Source organism: Nomia melanderi, chromosome 3, assembly GCF_051020985.1.
Source record: "Nomia melanderi isolate GNS246 chromosome 3, iyNomMela1, whole genome shotgun sequence".
NCBI classification, from domain to species: Eukaryota; Metazoa; Arthropoda; class Insecta; order Hymenoptera; family Halictidae; genus Nomia; species Nomia melanderi.
Window position 1 is genome coordinate 15,434,535 of NC_135001.1, and position 16,670 is coordinate 15,451,204.

General features: G+C 33.1%; 1 protein-coding gene across 3 annotated transcripts in view; it reads left to right on the plus strand.

Annotated features, from left to right (window-relative positions):
• Window positions 1-16,670, plus strand: part of LOC116429422 (uncharacterized) — an 89,991-nt gene that overhangs the window by 9,856 nt on the left and 63,465 nt on the right. For all 3 annotated transcript variants that reach the window (XM_031982358.2, XM_031982359.2, XM_031982361.2), the window contains exon 2: window positions 15,465-15,567. In XM_031982358.2, the coding sequence (XP_031838218.1) occupies window positions 15,465-15,567 (103 nt within the window). The remainder of the gene's footprint in view (window positions 1-15,464; window positions 15,568-16,670) is intronic.

Sequence of the window (16,670 nt, forward strand, 5' to 3'; positions counted from 1 at the left end):
AACAAATTTTCGAGTGCAAAGGGTTAAAGTTTAGACTGAACAAATTTTACTTAATACTTGTAACTTGGAAAGTAGAATTATTTTATTAGTTTACACTTGTATACAATTTGTATACAAAAGACATTCCCAAAAGTATAAACTAGTTAATTATTCAGAAGTTTATCGGAAATAAGTAGTTGTAGGTAACCATTTATATAAGTATTAACTTAAATACAATTTCATAATCTATTTCTTTGAAAAGTAACGCCACCTTATATTACCAGTCAAAATTATGCTATCCCACATTTTTCGCACATTTGGGAGAAGCAAAAAATCCAAATTTTTTTAAGGTTCACAAAATTTGTTTGTATAATACATTTTATATCGAATTGTTCACATTTTTTCATTCGATTTTTTACTTATAACTACATTAATATCCTCTGATACTAAAAAATCAGTAAAAGATATAATAAGTGCCCTATATTCATACCTTTTCCTTTACGTATATTGTACAATACAGTAACTTTATATTTTTTTGCGCGAAAGAAATTTTCTTCTCTACGTGTTATTTTTCAAATTCATGTTTATTTTAGCGTTACAATTGTCATCATAACGTAAAACTACAAGGAAATTAAAGCCTGCATCTCAATTCGTAGATCATTGGCACGTTTGGCAGTGCAACTATATATAGGAAGAGCGATACTGAGAAGCGAATAATTAAATCGATCGTGTGCTATTTGCGAAGTATTTTTAAATGCTTAAATGTAAGAAAAAATGATTATTTACTTGACGAAGTAATTAATGTTTTGAACGACGGAATTTACGTTGGATTTAATATCATTATTGCTCACATTCATTATTATTTACAGCGTCTTCCAGCTGGATATTTCACGATTAAAATTAAAAACAATATTAAATTATCAATGCATTAAATCGAAAAGTAAAATGCAATTAAAGCCAAAATTTTCTTATGAATCTAATTTAAGAACTAACAACATGGATTCCAGCTATAAATATTTTATTTAATCATCTTGTTATACTTTACACGTACATATCTACATAGATATACAAGATTTTACAAATATTTAGAATTTGAGGAGTAATGTATCGTATTAAACAAAAGTTTCATACGTAAAATTTCGAATTTTCAGCAAAATGTTTTCCACTTGTTAGTATAATAATAAAAATGATAACTTAACAACATAAAAAGAAATTATGTTTTCTAGGTTGACCGTTAGTTCTTTTATTTTATAATGCGAAATATTTACTGCATTGCAAACTAATTTCTCGCTGAAATTCAAATCGCTGTAAAACAGAATGAATTGAAATTTCTGAGTAATAATTTAAAATAATATGTTATAGAGCGCTTCGTCTTTAAAATTTGTGAAATATCTGAATACCCCACACATCGGCATCTAAAAAAAGCTGAAAGGGTAAATCACAAGGGAACACGTTAGCAAATCTCTATGCGGTTGCACGCTCGCTCGACAAATTTTCGAATGCAAACGTCTATAAAATTATGAGAAGATTCTATTCTATATTTTCGATCTATTTCTCTGTATAAAATCACTGTGCACAGCGGAAACTGATGTACCATTCATGGAAGGATATTTGAAAATGATTTCTCGACTTTAAAAGAAGACCTCGTCGATCTATGTTAAATTGCGATGCGAAAATAACGCAGATTGAAAAACTTTCCTCGTGCAGAAGGTATAACTTCCACTCTGTTTCATCTCCTGTCTCCTAGTGTTCTATTTCTAGTCGGAAATGTTATCTGCGATAGAAACAGCTAAAAGAGAAGCATGCAATTTCTCGACACGATTATTATACAGACTTTTTTTGTTAGCAATAAGAGAAAAATGATTAAATTGATTCCGTAATTTCTTTTTCTTCTTACACTTTGGTAATGGATTAGTTACACGTCCAGTAGGTTTATACATTTTACTCCTACCACATTGTTTGGTACACTCGAAATTTCTTTTTCTATAATCCATTTCCCATTTTGTTACAAAATGTTTATGTGGTTGGGAAAGTAAACATACTTTTTCATGTGGAAAATTCACCAAATTCAAACATCTCTATGGACGTTTAACATTGTTTTCATAGGTGATTCTATAAGTTCTTAAACTGTGTGGAAACTATACAATTTGAAATTATTTACCCATGAAAACGTTATAAACTTAATCTATTGCACGACGGATTCTTTGCTTAAGTAAGTTTCAGACTAATTCGGTTAAAACTAAACACGCAGAGCGAGAAATATTGATTAAAAACAATTAGCTACCGCGTTACGTGGAGACGACGTAATTACGAAAGGACCACGATTAAATACAACACGCAGCGCACAGTTTCTTGCCTCGGTGGCTAACGTACGACCTTATACAATTGATTGTCATGAAGGTCAACGCAGGACTCAACAACAAAACTCTTTTCGGCACTCACCACTTAAAAATCTTTCTATCCCCCGCAAGCATTCCTCTCACGTGCACTCTCAATAAACTCTCAAACACACTCCTTCAAAGCTGAACTGACAACCTTGGGTTGCGACATTCCGCAGGTCACTTTCCTTCGACCGTTGCAACTGTTCTTTTTTATTGCTCTTCCAATGTACCTTGGTCATAATCATCTTCCTATTTTTACTTCTTAAAAATAATGTTAATCGATTAAAACTGTAAATGAAAAACAGCCAGCGAAAAACCCCTTTTGTTCCTGTACTGCCCTAGTAGCATTCTCGTCAAAGACGCATAGCATCTATCTCTCGTCATAATTCCGTCAGCTGCAAACCATCCGCTGGTATGTCCGCCGGTGACGAAGGACACTCCATCCTAACAGTATCACTATTTGCGTAACTCGACCGACCACGCGTTCACTGGTCCTTGAGATACTGTCTTTGTGTGGGAACCTTTTGTGCATGTCTCTGTTGTTTTTTATATTTTATTAGTTCCAACAATTATTTTCGTTTTTATACACACCAAGCCGAAGTAAAAAAAATTCGTGGATATTTAAGAATTAATTAGCTACAGGTATCAGATATACATGGTGTTCCATGAAACTGAGCCTAGTTATATCTTCGTAAGGATTGGTGATAGAGAAAAATGGTGTAGGATAAAATTAAATTGTACTAAAACGCTGTATATTCATATGGAAGTTTTATGCTTTTAAAGTAAAACTCTAATTTCGAATGCATTAACCGATTCAGTCTTTCATCCTCTATAAAACATGTTAATAATGTTATGTTTGAAAATTGTTCGTTTCGGTGCTATTTCAATTTTAAGCATGTTGAATTATTTCAATGTATCGATTTGATGTTTGACTTTTAAATCAAGTTTAAATTACTTATAATTACTTACAACATAAATATAATAACAAAAATTACGTGACATCAACAACATTCGACTTGTGAAGAAATGTAGCTACTTTTCAAACAGTTTTAAAAGTAAGACGATTTACAGGCAAAAGAACTGTTACCAAAAACAAAAGAAAGTTTCTTCGAGTTGGTGCTTCATATCGCATACAGAGTGAAACTTGAAACATGGTAAATGAAACAGGGAAAATGAAAAAAGGACTTCCTTCTTGGAAAAGTGTAATATCAAAATTAATTTGGAAACGTGTAAATGAGCTCAACAGCTGAAACACAAAGAAACATTAATTGAAATTATAAATGTAGACATTGGCTTATTGAATAATTTGAAAATGATTTTACTAACTATCTTGTGTCAGTTTGCTATCATCATACCACCGATGATTATCAGCTAATTTATAACATTAAAATAAATCAACATTAATAAGTAAATTGTTTATTAACATTTACCCCCAATTAGCAACTGAAGTTAGAAAACTAGACTTGTAACAAAATGATGCAGTCCAACGTCATTTTTGTAAATATTATTCGACTTACGATCTATAGCTGAGCATGTAGAAATATGCCTCAACATGAATGTGTTAAACCTACAATACACTACATAAATTTTGGATACCACAGTAACATTTTTTGAAAAGTTTCATCATTATGTTCTCCCACGTAAGTACCAAATCTTATTTTCATCAGTTTCCAAGAAAATTTTGAATTTCGATCATTTTATCGAGATTGCTGGCCCACTGTGCACTGTGTGCGACATTTCTCTGTTAAATAGAGTATGTAACAGAAATATGTCACGCTACGATAATGGTGAAGCTTACACTGCAGTTATTGCAAAAAACTTCATAATAACCTGTCCAATTTTACAAATACATATTTTACTATTTTAACCCTTAGCGGTCGTAGAGTGATAATAGAAATGAAAGACTAACTACTATTGTTATTGTCCGAAGAGTTCATCGTGAATTCCAAGGGTATCGCGAACACGAGCCATCGGGAATCTAACCCAGACCTAATTCTATTTGGTAACATGACGGCATGGTAAAGCTTGTTGGGCATGGTGTACAGTTTTTTGCAATTATTGAAAAGAGAACGGATGCTTTTCTGAGAATTTAGTAAAGAAATTGATTTAGCAATACCCGAACTGAATTGTACATCGTTGAATTCTCAATAGATGCACTGTTGGAGTTTTTATAGAGAAACTTCAAAAAGTCAATTTGCCTGCTCGGTAGCTTTAGTGTTAACATAAAGCAATACGATCTGTGGATGAGAACGAGCAGATGAAATGGAGCAGATGAAAACAGTAATACACCTCTTTTATTGGACCGTTACAATCTCTTCAAGATGTTGGTGGCGATGATAAACACGTTTATAGAGCGTTGTGCAGGAATTAATCCCTAAAAGGAATACGAAAATTGGTTAGTTTTCATCTTTTCTTATCTCATTCTCGATACTAATTTGCTTTTCTTCAATATGGTTACACGTAATCTATTAAAATTATAAACTGTAATGAGAAATGCTATTTTTGCTCCTGCGTTGTTTCTGAAATCACCTCTTGTGCAACAAGGGTACACCCGTTTCTCCATTTATGTACTTGAAGTATCCGTTCCACATGGATTCGTTTTACGCGAATGAATATCACGTGAATATAGTCTGTCAGTACAACAGGAAACAACTTGAAATTACTTGAAGTGAATGAATGATGACGGAAGAATGTTCCAAAAAGTGAGCTAATCAGATAATGTATAATGAGTTTAATAAATATATGAAAATGGTGAAAATGATGTAAATTGAATACGAAAATAGTGAAGATGATATAAACTGATTCTCATATATTCTCAGAGTTCTGCAAATAATTTGTAAAAATCGTGTAGTTGAAAATATTATTTATACCCATAAATTCTCTTTCTCCTACACGCATAAACAATACTACGTAAATAGCGTTACAATTTACCGCATAAAATGGATACTCGCGTAAAATGAGTGTCGCGTAAATGGAGGGATGGGTATATTATCATTGAAGTGGTAAATACTTCTTTAGGAAAGCTCCAACAGTCACGAATCACCGTCTGCCATATGGTACAAAACCTCTCGAATTCTCAGCACGTCTATTTCCAGTTGGCGACAGAAAGATTGATTCTTGTCACGGCGGTTGAACGTTTTCATAAGTTCATCTCCGACTAAGAGATTCGCCAAATCAATCATAAGCCCTTTGTCGTGCTTCTTCTGACGAGAAATACTTGAGGTTTCTACATTATCATGGCAATTTGTCTATAGATCTAGGTTCTGAGACTTTCCGGAACCAACTTTCATACAGAACGTATCCATTAGAAAGAAATTTTAAGATGTTTGCAGACTGTTATACAGATGAACGATTAGGTTATTTAAATATTACTACTATCTAAATAAATAAAGAAATACGTAGTACTACATCGCGAGATAACTTTCTAATTGTACCCAAAATTCGTATAAAATTATTATGTGAAGACAAGAATGTACGGTCTAGATAAATTATTCGGTACTGATATCAATCGTTAAGGAAACACGGTTGCTTCGAAAAGAATGTTTTAGATAAGCATGGGTAATCTTGAGAAATCGTCCTTTTAAAGAGAAATGTGAACCCTTTAATTTACCACAAGCTGGTAAAGGAATAATAATCTTAGAAGGAAAATAAGTTATTGGAGGTGAATTTATTCTTTATTGGAATCATTCACCGACTTAAAAAAGCAAATTGATGACTAATATTTAAAAAAATATAATTATGTTACACATGTGACACATAATTAGTTATGATCTATCTGTAATAAATTGTTATAAATCATTTATCTTTAACCTTCTTATATACTAATAATATTTAATTATTATTAATATAAACCGATTAATTACGTGAATCCTAACAGTTATTTAAGTATTCATGTGTATTAGTTGTTTTTGTGATGGCTCACGTGTTTCTGTAACATATTCCTTCGTTAGAACCAACGTGGTCTCACATTTTTGTTATTTAAATTTGTATAACGAAATTTTCCCATTATTTCCTAATTTACAGAAATAATTTATAATTGTTAATATTTCGGTAATAGTTTAATCATTTTGCATTGAACTGTAACATAGATTTGTCGCGTAGTTTTTTTTAGTATTTTGTTGAAATTATCATCTTGGTTATTGTAGTGAAGATTTTATTCGGAGGTCATTGTTTATTAAAAGGTTGCTACATCAAAAGTAAGCCAAAGCTATTTTTGATGAAAAAAAGTTTTGTTTGTTTTAACTTTCAAAAATAAAAGAAATATAAAATACGTATTATTTACGGTATGACTCAATAATTATAAAGAAGAAATGATGTTCATGCGTGTACAACTATACCGGGTAAAGCTGTACAATCTAATTATACTTGATTAGACCCTGGACGTATATTTGAATTAGTTAAATTTCATTTCTCTCTAAAGGTGCTTGCGAGATGTCACGTAACTGTAAACGTAATTATAAATACGACGAGAGTCGCCTGCAGAAAAGTTTGATGCAATGTACAGAATATAAATGGATGGCACACGGAGACTACCTAGTGGGTGAAAACCACAAGTATTTGATTATTTTACATGTTATGAATATCTATGTATTGTTTTACATAGATTTACATAAAATGTAGCCAAGATACACTTTCTTAGGATTTATTTTACAATTTTTCGGTTCGTACAAGGTCAAAAGAATGGCTAAACATTTATAACCTTCGAAGATCTTCGAAAAAGACCAAAAACAGATCTGAATGGAATTTCATTTTTTCTTATAGGATTTCTACCTTATTCAAACTACGGTATCAAAGTGTACGGGAAAGAGTTCTGTTCTACTGACTCTTCGATGCTTGACTATAAAAATGTAAATTTGCTTCCAAATATCCGCATCTACTGACGGCGATCGCAAGAAAGGATATTGTAAACTGTTTCAAAAAATGAAACAAACACTGAAATATACGTGGAATTTTCGAAATAACGATAAATTCGAAATTGAGTGGAGTTGCATATGAAAAAATGGATAAAAAACATAAAATACGTTCTTTCGTATTGAACTTCATTTTCAAGATGACCGATTTCGAACATTTGCTTAACACTGGAACTAACAGACGGATCAAAATGAGGCATTTGGAAATTCCTGTTTCTCGATTATTAAAATTATGAAAACGATCTCGTGAGAAATTGAAAATAAACTTGTGTGTTTGTAAGGATGCAATAATAAGAAGTGTTTAAAATCTTAAGAAATATAATACTCTTTTAGTTTCTGGAAGAAATTCTACATAAGCCATTTTAATTGGTCGGTTGTTATAGTATTAATACGATATGTTTACAAAAATATGTTCTTCTAAGTTTTAGAAGAATATGTTTAACACGAAATGTTACAAGAATGCGTTTGACACGAAGTTTCTACAAGGATGTGTTTAATACGAAATGTTAGAAGAATGTGTTTTATATGAAATGTTACAAGAATGCGTTTAACACGAAGTGTTCACAAGAATGTATTTAACACGAAATGCCACTAGAATACGTTTGATGTAAAATGCGTACAAAAAGTATTAAGTGAAAGGACTGTTATTATATCCGTTGTGTTTTTTCAAGTAGAATCTGCTTCCCAGTTGCACCGTGCTTTCGGAAGTATTGTGTGCACGTAGAATCTCAAGATGGATGTCTTAACCAAGGGCTCATTGTTATGTGTTTACACGTTTCTTTCTTTTACGTGAGATAACAGGATTCTTTCCGTACAGTTTCAAATTTCATACATCTCACAGCGTCCGAGTCTTTCGCGTTAAAAGGAGCAGAAGAACTTTCGTTATTCGCACATTCACACAACTCCGCGCTGGCGCAACGTCTTAATTACCCGGTCAGGTAAGCCGTTGAAAAGAAGAAAAAGGAGAGAAGATGCGATAGAGGAACGAAAAGCCTTACCTCGGCATTTTCAGAAGCTTTAAGCGTCCTGAACCCGCTTCTAAGTAAAGTATGGAACTATACGTTTCTTTACGTAGTTCGCGGCCCTGGAAGTTAATCTACAATTTTAAGAGCAAATGAGAGAAAGGGAAAAGAGGATAGCACGGAAGAGCTGAAAAATATTCTCGGGGTTGCTCGCTGGCTCCGCGCAAATATTACGTCTTACTGAGTTCAGAAGGACCGTCGAAGGAACGAGTTGTAATTTTACCACTGTTCGACTGCCTTTGCATCGGAACTTTCTTCGGTAACTTCTTTCTTCCCGATGAGTTTGTAATTTACACTTAAATGTATGATTTCACCTGAAATACGAGGTAGTAGCAAAAATACGTTCGAGTCCAAGTATGAAAATGTTCTACTTTTAAGGATTTAATTATGACTTATCGCAAATCTGCGTAACTATGACGAACAAGAAGTAATTTCTGGTCAATTTAAATTTAGCATTATTACTCCATTGCTTCATGAAACTAATAATAAGAGAAAACAATGAATATATTTGAATATATTTATGACCCAATAATAAAATCTCCAGAATACGGTTCATCGTCAAATGTCTGCTGCATAAAGAGCATAAGTCAATTGCCGATAGCTATCGTAAACATTTCTGAAACAGTATTTATTCTTGTTGATGCATAACGGAATTTTAAAAACAACAATACAAACAATGGATATATTGCACAATGTTGACGTTATGCATTTATGTATTCGTGTACTGCCCACGAGCTGACCTCGTTGTGTATCACCTATCCTAATGCAGTAGAAAATTTATACAACAGAAAGTTTATTTTATATTTATGGATAAAAACTCACAATTAGTGTAATTTACATTCGAATTATTAATGCTTACAATTATCTTTATCTAAATAATGTAGGAACAAGAGAGTAGAAACGGTGGATATTTCCCTTGTTCGGAAAGGAATTTAATAATATTAATATTTAAACTGATTCATATTTCGAGAAATTTGAAATATACCCAATTCAGTAACGTTAATTTAAAAAAAACTTTACAATTAAACTATGGTACTCCTACATATATTTAATCTAACGCATAATAATCATACGTACGATTCATAGATCCAATTGCAAAGGATTCGAAAGCATCGGAATAATATCAGCGTACAAACAAATACGCCTGGTTTATTACATACGATGAGCATCACAATCGTTCTCTTTCACAAAATTGAAGAACATTCGTTTGGCTTTACACCAGTATTGTTCGCTTCCACGTTTTCCGATTTATCGTTTAAATATTTCAAAGCTTGGAAGTAAAAGCTTTGTACTGATCTCTTCAACCGATATTAATTTTGAAAAAAGGAAGTTTCATTTAATAAAAACTGTCGCAGTTGCAAATACTGAGTGATTTTAAAGTTATGTTATAATTAAGAAGAGGGTGAATACACAAACGTAGGATATACATACAAACATAGAGTAACATTTTTTCATAAAGTACTTCGTTTCTGATACCTCCATGTTAGTATTTACGATATAAATGATTTTCTTGTATATATCCTTTACAGTTCATACACAGAATGTCTTAATATCAATTGTAATTGAAAATGTTCAACGACAATTTAGGATTATGAATATACATATACAAGAAAATATAAAAATTTCATAAAAATTACATACATGTAAAAACATATATTAGTAATGGCGAAGCTCTTAACCTAATGCTTTCAATGAACTTTTGTTAGCCTTATAATTCACAGTAAATCGAATATCGTATTATTTGAATTCGTATTAATCAAGTAATACGCAAATAACATTAACAGAAGACTGGAAAGATAATATGCACAAGATCTATAAATTAATTAAGCTTATGCTTTTTATTTTCTGAAATACTTTTGGAGGGTTCAAAACTAATAATTAGAGGTTCATATCTACTTATGAGTTACGTCTATGACGGCAGTTTAAGCCTTTCCAGCTCCTGCTCAATGCTGATGATCTCTTAACACTTAATCTACCTCAAGCCTATTAATCGGCTTTTCGATTTCGAATGCCCAGTAATCGGTAACCTATTAAAGATACGTTGGTTTAAAACGAAAACAATCAGAACAACATTACGAGATTCCCTTACACTTTTGTTTTAATATTAGAAAGCTTTGCTATTGAAAACATACATTCCTATACGATCATGAAAACCATATTAGTACATATAGTTGTCTAGATAAGATGTATACAGCAACAGTGAGTTTATAAATTTATTGGGTTGATAGGTAAATAAGTATCGTTTTATTTAACAAATCAAAAGTTTTTATTAAATAAGTGACGTAAGACTTTTAAACAAGAATTCATTTACTATTATCAAGTATGACCTGCTCAATGTCAAACAATTGGTCATACTTACGTCACAAATTACTTACTATAGTTTCTCAGAAGCAATTACTGATTTGCTCATGACAAAATCTTTTCATATTTTAACCCATGCTATCATCTGTCTTTGACATAATATAATTCACACTATTCTTAAAGAGACCACCAAACTCTCAGTATTTTTTAATCGACATTTGAGCCACTTATTGGACAAATCGATTAACTCTACAAAACAAATACTAGAGAAAAGTGATGCGGTAGTTTCATATTGATTTTGAAAATTTTCTTGATTAACACAGGTACTTCAATCTAACAAATATGTGAAATACATAAAATAGTTTATTCTTAAAGTAACTTTTATTATTATTGCAATTTTTCCATGACCAAAAGACTTTTTATTATTTCGTAGTACCAAACCTAGTCATAATGAAATTTATATTAAATATAACACGATAAGAGCCAATGAATCATTTTAAAGATAAAATCTTGAAAAAATCAGAGAATGAATTTGTCGTTTGTCAGCGAAGCCTTAATACAGGATATTGCTATCCTCCCCCCCCCCCGGGTTCGTGGCTTGTAAATTATTTCTTCTGCGCAATAGAAAAGTAATTACATGTGAATTAAACGCGTAAGCGTTTCGTCCCGTGGTGGATTTACTGAACACAACGATTCAGGTCAGCGGTAGTAAAATATAAAACCGCGGTCTCGTTACGCGCATTGACCCAGAATCGTTTTAAACGTCGCTTTGTCAATGAAGGTTTTGTAGAAACCAGTGACCCCGTGGACGAATTTCTTGATGGGCTAAGACTCCAGATATGTTTTGTTTCTTTTCAGATACACACACATCGCGAACCACGGTTTCCGTTTAATATTTCAGAAGTACTGAAAGCGTACGTTCTTCGAGGAAGAAAATAACTCATTTTTGATAATACAGAATGGTTTCCGTGGTTGATTATTACGCTGTACGTTTTTTAATTAAAAGAAAATAATACGTTTTCAATAGATTTATTAATGTCTATTGAACAATATAATTTCCATCGTTACTAATGACCTTTTCCCAGCGTGATGGTAATTTGTGGATACCATTTCTGTATCCGACTCATCTTTGGAAACTTGAGATGATATTATCGGATAGAACTTTTCGGTTGACCTATGTTTCTTGAATCGCACAGTCAGCTTCATAACACTCACAATCGTCAATAACAAGTACAATCGTCTCGACGAAAAATCAGTCTGATGGACATTTGATCCATCAAGTCTATTTAAGCTGTACCTAGAAGAAGGCGGACAGGAACATTTATTGAATTACTGCAGAAAAATATGTACTTATTGTTAAACAAACCATTTATTATACAGTTATTTTTAAATATAATAATATATCTGGTAATTTATTATAATTATTAATGGTTGCTGCTACAGCATCCAGAAGGGTTTTACTTATATAATAAAATTTGGTATATGTGGGGCTGGTTTTTCTACTGGGAGAGGGTGCAGCCGTGCCTTTGCTTTATAGTTCTACACGGTGGAATTTTCGGTTTGATGGGAAAAAAAGGATTAAAATGTTGTATCGTATCATGGTATTCTACTAATGGCGGATCCAAATAGTCTGAAAGGAATCGTGAGTCAAAAATGAATAGTTTCCGTGTGAATCGCCGTTGAATTTCGCGTCGGAGATTATAGGAACGCGATATCGATTGTCCTCTTCCGGTATACGAATATCGATTCACCAAGGTAGGCAGTAGAATGATCGTTCTCAACTGGGCAACGGTGCTGCGGTGACACAATCAATAAACAATATCGATCTCGTTTTCCCAAAGAACGGACTGTTGTTGATCTCTATGTGTGTTTCTTTTCACATGCGCTTTTCGCTATGCGCGCTTTGTTCTTTTGTGGGTTCGTACATGTGTATATTTTTCGTGTGTGCTTTATCCTTTTTTCATGTAATCGGTTTAGACAATACTCGGAGCATTACGTACGAGGTCCGTTCAAACACTAACCGAACACTTGGAATTGCTAAAATAAAAAAAAAAAATCCAAAAGAAAATATACGTATAGTTAAATAAACATTTGGGTCATAATGTGGTATGATTTGCTGTCATATTTGTTAATTGTTAACGCCGCTACACAGCTTTAAAGAAGACAACCTCTATAAGATTAAAAACTAAAATGGCCAATTGGAATCTTACTGCTTTTACAATTTAAATAATTCAAAGTAGGATTACCGATTTCATGTAATTAACAGAATTAAAGGTTCATTTCCTTAAAAGCGATGAAACTGCTCCGATTTACATTGTGTTTGGATTTATTTTAATCGCAACGATATCAACAATTCACTGACACTACGTTTGAGAAAGTAAGATTGAAATGAATGAAATTGATATTTCCATTATTGCATCGCGGCATCGCTTTGAAGTCCCGAGTCTCGATCGTCGATGTCTCATCCTTATTTGTAGCTCACTTCGTCAAATCAGTCAATAACAAAAGCAGATAAAAACGAAGCGTCAACGTTCAGCGCGAGTGGACGTGTCCCCTTACCGCACTTGCCTCTTCAGTTTGACGGACAAGTTACTAAACGTCGTTGGAGAACAGTACTTCGAAGAAGACAAGGACCAACAAGTTGTATGTTGATTAATAAAACTAAAAAAAGGATAATTCGGTTACTTTTTTAACAGACCTCCTATATACGTAAAGTTTGTTCAAGAGAATCGCACGAACTACATGCTCTCGTTTCGATAAGTTTATTTTAGATACTCGTTACGATAAGACAAGTCTGCAGCGATCCGGCTGTAACGATCTACGAAAACTACGAAGTTCCTTCTTCCAGTATTCATGTGATACGCCCCACTCGCTTTATCATCCAAATCCAGTTGCCCAATATCAATTTGACGGGAAACATAGTCGCGGGACAATCGTGCTCCACGCCGAGTTTAAAACTTGGGATTTACAACCCCAAGAGGGTTAGAAAGATAACCATACGGTTATTCGTCACTCTGCGGACGCGTACAACGTCGATCGAACGCGCGTCTCGATACAATATTGATTTAACGTTAGAACTTTCGTATCAGTCAAAATGACTAGTTTTAGATTTATTACTTCGCAATTATTAATATTGTAAAAGTATTAAATATCTGCCGAAACTTTAAAAGTGAATCGTTTCACTTCAATACTATTATGAATACCCGAAGGAACTGAGAAAACGTATTTTTCCAAGTTCTATGAAGATTGCACAGAATGAGCATAATATATACAAATATATAAAATATCCAAAATGTTGTATTTTTTATACCATTCATTAGAAAAAAACTATTTTCCATCGTAATGCTATTTTCCTAATTATATCATTAAAATTTTGAGTTTGCATAAAAGTCCGCCGTCTAGTCATTATCCTTAAATGTTCGTTCTGTAACTTTCCTCTTAAAAATATTTGCATAATCTCCGTGTAATTACTTAACCGTTTTATGCAACAGGTGAATTCAAACTGATGAAAAAACAATTATTCGTAAGTACAATCATGGAAGGAGGTAGTTTATATAATTATGGCGACCAACACGTTTCGCAAAAGTAGATGGGTATTATAATGAATCCTTATATGTAATATATTGTGTAATATAATATGTAATATAATATGTAATATAATATATAATATAATATACAATATAATATATGTATAATATATAATATAAACAAATTTTCGAATTATATGATCAATACTATAACACTGTCTAACACGATTTTTGTCCTGCAATGTCCATTAGCTGATCCTTATAAAATTCCTTGCCGTAAACACGAATTCGGAAATCAAATTGCTAAATTACCCTCAGCTTTCGAAAAACATGGGTTTTTGTAAAAACGATTGATTTTTCGAAAGAAAGAAGTATTACGTGAAAACTAAAAACCATAGGCAGTTCAAATTTGTCGTAAAAAATAGAAGAGAGGTGCTCGAATATGTAGTTATAAAAATGTTAAACATTTCGTGTTATTAAATACTTGTAAATGATGATCAATTCATGAAACAACCTAATATAAACCCAATTCTATTTTTATAGGATTTTAATTTAACATAAATCAGTTTATTTTATTTACACGATGCCTTTGACTTAACACGAATTAGAAAACACTGATTTCCTATCTCCACGATTTGGTTACATCTAATCACCTAAATTCTAACATGAATTTTCACAATCTATTGCATCATTTTACTGATTTCTTGGGTCTAGAACCAATCTCTACTTTTCTATATACAATACTTAATATATTTTTTATACGGCACGTGTGAATTTTCTCACGGAATTTACTGTAATTTCAATTCCCCTAAATTAGTCTAAAGCAATGTACTTATAACATTGCGTTCGAAAAGGTGATATCGCGTAGAAGTCGAAAGCATGTTCCATCGAAGCACAGGACGCAAGTGTCGGTAGGTAAAACGACTATAGCGAGCGGTCTCTTTGTTTCCGGCGGTGCCTTTCACTTTAAAACCGTTCGCTCCCCTCCCGCCGCGATAAAAAGTTCAATATCGAGCTGAAAAGCTAGCTAGCGACCAGTAGCATTGCAAAAGAGGGCGGCATGCAAGTACTTTTCCCAGCAATGCAAAGTGGCGCGGGTGCTCCACTGACTTCCGGTCGAAGTCTGAGCAGAACCAAAGTGAACTTTCAAGATCCGGAATTGCGAGAACTTTCCTCTGGGTGCGGGCAAGTTTCCCTGAGCCCGGAAATGGGAACTGCCACGCTTCTGTTTCGCTATAGATAGACTTCGTTTCCACTTTTCGTGTTTTCTATTTCGTTCATTCGTTCCTTTTGTTGTGCTTCAGGCCTGCGGATGCTAACGATTTTTCGATTTTCTATTTTCAGGAAGCTGCCAAAACGCGGAACCGTTTGGCACTAAAAACGTCGCCAGAAAAATTAGTGCTCTGAGGGACGAACTGCAGGCTGACGATGCAGATCAGTCGTACGCGTGAGTACAGGGTTCAACTTTTTACTATGGAAACGTTTTTCGAAAGATCGGACTGCTGATGTTTGTGAATATTTGTATTAGTTTGATTAACACTAGGTTTATGGAACTCGTTAATTTGACGCATATTAAATTCGATTTTGGTTGATGCGGTTATGCGAATATGTACCCTAATTGTACAGTTTTGAACCTGTAATTCTTAACATCTAAATTAACAAACATCAATTTTTCTAGAAACTATAGAATAAACTGTACATTAAATTCCGTAAATCTGGTGTTAATTATAAAAATCAAAATTTTAGAGATACTTTGAAGCACTAGTTTTAGTGAAGTGTTATTATGAGTTATATAATGTATGTTTCGAAAGCGTGAAAGCATTGTCTCAGCCTCCTTCAGATGTATGAAACTCGTGTCTTAAAAGGGTATAATATGTAAGTTAATTCGTTAATAATTAAGATCGATATTCATGGACTTTGATATTAAAATGACATTGGTATATGAATCATATTAAACGTTTGAAGGTACAATTGTTATTACTTCCTCAATACTCTGTGTTATTGTATTAGTATAAAACGTTAATAAATATTTTATTTAAGATTGCACAAAATTACAGATTTATAAGAAAAACAGGTCGAGTTGTCGATCTGCTTAGTCCTCTTCGATTTTGATGACTTTCAAATATGTTATTAGGGACATGATTTTGAACAACTTTTTCCTTTATGGAAATCGCGATCGATACGTTCGCATTTAATCAAATTAACATTTTTCCAATTTACCATGTATTATATTTTATCAAATTCTCACTTTTAACATATATAGGAAAAGAACAGTAGGGTCGTTTAACAAAAAGAATAAATAGAGGTCAAAGGACACGTCGTTCACGCTCCTCGTTCCCCGTAACAACCTGTTCAGGCGACTTCACTGAACTTCGATCAGGCCGACGCTACATCGTCATTAAGCATAACTTGGACTTTGGATCGCCCACGGTTACCGAGGATCAAACGAACGAAGCCCAGAGTACTGGGAACCGATAATTACTCCTGGCATACGAAATAAGGGTTGGTCGTGTTGCATGTACAAACTTTTTAATTGACGTTGGTTCGCAC